The following is a 5057-nucleotide window of genomic DNA, read 5'->3' on the forward strand; positions in this document are numbered from 1 at the left end:
TGTGTTGATGAACATTTATTATACATTTTGGGATTGTGCTGCACACTGCTGTAATTTACAAGCTACAAACAAAGCTGAACCAAGATACTGAATGCATACAACAGATTTCTAAGGTAGATACCCAGATTTAAATGTGCTCTACATCTTCTGTATCATCACCTGAAATTTACCTGCAATGAAAAAAAAAATCAGATCAAAATTATCCCCTCCAGAGTAATTTTTTTCAAAGTAATTATTTTCTTGTAATAATTTTGTTAAAATAGTAAGGAACATTTCAATCTTATGGTCTAATCATGAACAACCTAACCATTATTTAAAGTTAACTTCAGCTGAACAGCTTTCTTTCTCTCTTTCTCTCTTTTTTTTGGTTTAAGATGATCCATACCCCCCATCCTAACAGTTTTCACAGCTAAATATAAAATTTGTGCATCCTTTGGAAATGCCTAAATCCACCTTAAGCAGCTTAGGTAGCTATAGTGAAAGGGCATGTAGTTTTTATCTTCACTTGTCCAAAGAGCCTTCTGGACATACATCCTTAGGCATTTGATGCTTTCAAACGTAAATACAATTTCTTAGTTTTGCTTTCCACTCAATATAATGGAGTCAGTATTTTCTAAGCACTAAAGCATTTAGTGGCAAGCTATATTCTCAAGTTCAGATTGACTCCTATGGCCCAGCAGCTTCAAACTAATTCCACCTTGATAAATAGTGAGAAGTCAGTACCAAAAGTTACCATAATCAAGCTACAAAAAGAATTACTTACATGCTGGCATTGATGAAACTTCAGCTGTTACAATACTCTTTATTCCCAAATTCGATAAGCCTCCTCTTATTAGTCCACAGGTAAATGCTAGATACTAAATACAAAGTTGCACATTAAATATATGTCAAGGGTAAAGCTTGTTTCTGAAGACAGAAACTTAACAGCTAAACAATATGAAACTATGGAGGTTTTGTTCTGCTTAAGAGACTTCCATCATGGCTCTAATAGGTTAAAGCTCCACTATTTGGTACCGTGGAGCTCACAGTATGGATCTCTTGTTACAGGCACTAGCTTTAGTCACTTCAAACAAATTTGCAGGAACTTCATATCCTTAAAACAATTATTCCCAAGACTTAGCTGAATTTATCATCCAGTATTAGAATCAATGAAGGAAAAACAGTCCAAGGTGGCATTCTTGCACAGGCCACATCTTGTGTAAGTCAAGATCCTGCAGATATTTTATGTTGCAAAAGAAAATAAACATCATACCAAACACCAAAAAAAAAATCACAAAGACAATATCCTGGAACTGTAATGACTAAGGACCAAGAATTAAGAAACATAACACGGAAATGAATGCCCAGTTTCTTGCATCCACCTGAACCAAAGATGTTAGATTTTCCACAGAAGCACTGATTTTACCTACCTGAACTACTACCCTAACTCAGCATCTACATTCAAAACTATTTTTAATTAGTGGAACATCTCTCTGAATGTTCACATAATTTCATAAGCCTGTTCTAGGTAACAAATAGCATCTTCTTAACATGTTTGGGAAACTTGAAAAAAGACTTCTAAAAGCACTTGCTTTACAAAAGAGAAAGAAATTGTCTGATACTAGCAGATAATGGCAGACCAGCTCCTATGATGAAGTAACTCGAACATGACAATAGCAGGTCTCACCACAACTGTGACTTCATGAAACATAAATCAAATCCACTGCTCTGAAAAGAGGTGCAGTTCTAAAAAGCAGAGGTGTTAGAGAATAAACTTTAGCTGCCCTTTTGAAGGCTTTGTGTCTATTCAATTACAAAATGCAGTTATTAACAGATGATTCAGATCTGGTAAATCTTAAGGATGAAACTGAAGAGTACCTTTGGTGCATGCTCTAAATACTGCTTTCCTGCAGACATTTGTGTCAAGAGACGAAATTTATTGTCTTGAAGGACATATATACCCTGTTTTGAAACAAACAAACAAGGTTTATTAGTTGAATATGCAACTAATGTGAAGGGTTTGGATTTGTAGACAGAATATGACTGTTCTCAGGTTGAAAAATGACATTTTGGAGTAAGGTATAAGTCTCCACAAATTCAGGGAGAATTATCTTCTTTAATAACAATACAGGAAACAACACCCAGCAGATATCAAATTAAAAGTCTAGTGTTTTTTACATTATAATCTTATGACACAACATGCAAGTATGAACAGCTGAGGGAACTGGAGCTGTTCAGCCTCAAGAAGAGGAGATTCCAGGGAGACCTTATAGCTGCCTTCCAATACCTGAACAGATCGTAGAGGAAGGCTAGAGAGGAACTCTTCATAAGGATGTCCAGCAACAGGACAAGAGGGAACCATTTTAAGCTGAGGGAGAGTAGGTTTAGACTAGATGTTAGGAAGAAATTCTTCAGTGGTGAGACACTGGAATGGGCTGCCCAGGGAGGTTGTGGATGCCTCCTCCCTGGAGCTGTTCAATGCCATGCTGGATGAGACCCTGAGCAGTACAGTTGTGCAGCGTCCCTACCCACAGCAAGGAGGCTCAAGTAGATGATCGCTAAGCTCCCTTCCAACCTAAGCCATTTTGTGATTCCATGATTCTACAGCCACAGTACCTGGTGATTAGTCCTTAGGTTATCGATTTGCTTTTTGAATACAGTTGTCCAAAAATCTTTGCAAATGAACTTCATAATGTCTAATTCATCCTTGAACCTGGCAGTATCTTTTGTAAACCTGAGAGATAAGTGAGAAATATGTCAATGATGAAGGTACACACAGAAACAGGAAAAAGAAACAAAGTACTTTGCAATGCTATTTTTGAGGCTGTTAGAGAAAGCAGTTTTCCAACCATTGTGCAGTATCATTTGAGCATCACTCTATGTTCATCAAGCACTTAAACAGCACATTTAAATAGGTTTAACTATTGAAGACAATTGAAGTACAAAAATATGCAAAGCACTCCACCAAACAAAAAACCTCACACCTTCTTATGACTTGGAAGGAGTCCTGCAAATATGCAAAAAAAAACCCTCTAATGCATAGGAACAAATATAAAAACTTGTTCCTGATTCCCAAAATATGACCTCTTTTCTCTTGCTTGTATCAGAATTCTGTTTATCTTCCTTCAGGATCTTTATCTGGCACTATAGCACCACTTTGTTCAATGAAAGCACTGATTCAGAAGTCTTCACATGATCTCAGAAAAAGCATAATGAACGTGTATGTGCAGCAAATTATCTTGCATCCCCAAAGGGCCTGGGGATACAAGGACACAACCTGCTCGGTCACAAAGTTCCACGGCCTGAGAATTAGTTAGCAAAATGAAACCCAGAAAAAGTCAACCATAAAATTACGTTTAATAAAGACATTAGAAAGCGAAGAAAATAAAAAATGTAACAGACGTAAAAAGCATACAAAATCAGGTCTACACAAAGTGACAAGTACTAGAAGTAACCCCATAACCTGCCAGTTCTCACGACGGAAAGCACCGGGAAAATACATACTTCACAACCGCCCTGTGGTATTCAAACGCAGGTCCCCGCATGCATAAGGTGCTAAAGGAGATGATGCCAGTAACACATCCACAGCATAGCCCTCTGTCCACTCAAAGCATCGAGCGGACATCCTAACCCCAGCCGCCCGGGAAGGAGGTGTGGGTCCCCGCCGGGGAAACGCAGGGGAAAGTCCCCTAGAAGGAGGAACGCCTGCCGGCTCTGGGAGCTGAAACGGGCCGAGGCTGCAGCGGGGACTTACCTCTCGATCAACCCCTGTCCAACGCGGAAGCCCATGCTCTCAAGCTTGGTGGTGCAGCGACCGTTCTCCTGCAAAACAGAAGGTGCCACCGCCGCTTTACCCTGGCCGCTGCCAGGTGGCCCCCAGGGCGGCCCCGGCCCCACTCACCCCTTCGCCCTGCTCGGCGGCGCGGTAGAGCCCCGCCACCATCTCGTTGTGCAGCAAGAGGAAGAGTGCCTCGTCTGCCATCTCCGCTGTACGGCAGAGATCCCTTCTGCCGCCACCTCTTCCTCGTCCTCACCCCTCAAGCCCGTCCGGCGCCGCGGCAACCGGCAGCTGCCGCCGCGGCCCCTGCGGCGCCGCACCGCCCCTTCCGGACGGGCTCAGGGCGCGGGCGAGCTCCGTCGCCCTCTGCTGCTCCTGACAGAGGCGGAGCGGCCCGGCCTGTGCCGCTTGTTGGGGGAAGCGGTCGGCGTTCCCGCCAGCAGCCTGGGGTAGGCCCGGCACAGCTGGCTGAGAGAGCCTTTGTTACCACTTTGCAGGGCGCACCGCCGTGGCGCTAACAGGGCGGCACAAGCGAGTGTCATGAACGGGAGCCGAGGCGCAAACACCTTTTTTCCCTGGGAAGCCCGCTCACTCCTCACTGGGGACACTGCTCTAGGGATGGGGTCATGTTTTTTTTACTGCCTTCGAAATGCCGCTCATTCGCTTCTCATTTCCTGCTGCTGTTAACCGGGGGCGGCATCCGCTCCCGGGAGCTCCCCCAAGCCCTTCCACAGAAACGTCACCGGCTGCTCGCCGGGAAAGAGCAGTTAAAAACTTCGCCACCCTAGACGTGAAGAATAGCGCTCAATAACGGCACTTTACAGCCGCTCTAAGGAGCGCGGCGAGCGAAGCCCAAGCCACAGTGGTCAGGGTGATGGCCTGCAGAGCCGGCAACGCTTCACCAGCGTGAGGCGCCCCGTGAGGCCATCCACCACTCCCCAGCCCGGTTAGTGCCTCTGCCTGTAGTAACATCACTGCCTATTGGCTTGCCTTGCGCGGCGGCTCTCGCAGTGGGGCGCTGATTGGCTGCGCCAGAGCTGCTTGCGCGGCGGCTCTCGCAGTGGAGCGCTGATTGGCTCCGCCGGAGCTGCTTGCGCGGCACCTGGTCGCCCCATGCGGAATGGGGACGATGCGTCCTGAGTGGGCGGGGATAAGCGTCCTGGAGGTGGCTTTCTGATTGGGCTGCAGGCACTGCCGCTCGAGTTGTCGTTGGCTCTGAGCGGTGTCACTCCCGCAGCCCCCGCCGGTGATTGGTGGAGCTGGCAGGAGGCATTGGCTGCGCCTCCTCGGCCCGCGGCTG

The 5057-nt window shown here is 45.8% G+C and overlaps 1 protein-coding gene across 1 annotated transcript; it reads right to left on the reverse strand.

Annotated features, from left to right (window-relative positions):
* On the reverse strand, positions 1-4292 carry TRAPPC6B (trafficking protein particle complex subunit 6B). Its single transcript, XM_064149281.1, has 6 exons — positions 3881-4292; positions 3734-3801; positions 2596-2713; positions 1858-1941; positions 764-857; positions 1-170 (listed from the first exon to the last, which is right to left on the reverse strand). The coding sequence occupies exons 1-6, from the start codon at positions 3959-3961 to the stop codon at positions 139-141; spliced, it is 477 nt and encodes a 158-aa protein (XP_064005351.1). The 5' UTR covers positions 3962-4292; the 3' UTR covers positions 1-138.
* Between the last annotated feature and the right edge of the window lie 765 nt (positions 4293-5057).

This window comes from Pogoniulus pusillus, chromosome 1, assembly GCF_015220805.1.
Source record: "Pogoniulus pusillus isolate bPogPus1 chromosome 1, bPogPus1.pri, whole genome shotgun sequence".
NCBI classification, from domain to species: domain Eukaryota; kingdom Metazoa; phylum Chordata; class Aves; order Piciformes; family Lybiidae; genus Pogoniulus; species Pogoniulus pusillus.

Bases quoted from the DNA above. Each gene is read 5' to 3' on its own strand.
- TRAPPC6B (XM_064149281.1), bottom strand. From the start codon at position 3,961: ATGGCAGACGAGGCACTCTTCCTCTTGCTGCACAACGAGATGGTGGCG. The intron at 1,942-2,595 runs GTACTGTGGCTG...GTTTCAAAACAG, and splicing joins ACCTAAGGACTAATCACCAG to GGTATATATGTCCTTCAAGA. The intron at 858-1,857 runs GTACTCTTCAGT...CTTTGTATTTAG, and splicing joins ATTTAGAGCATGCACCAAAG to TATCTAGCATTTACCTGTGG.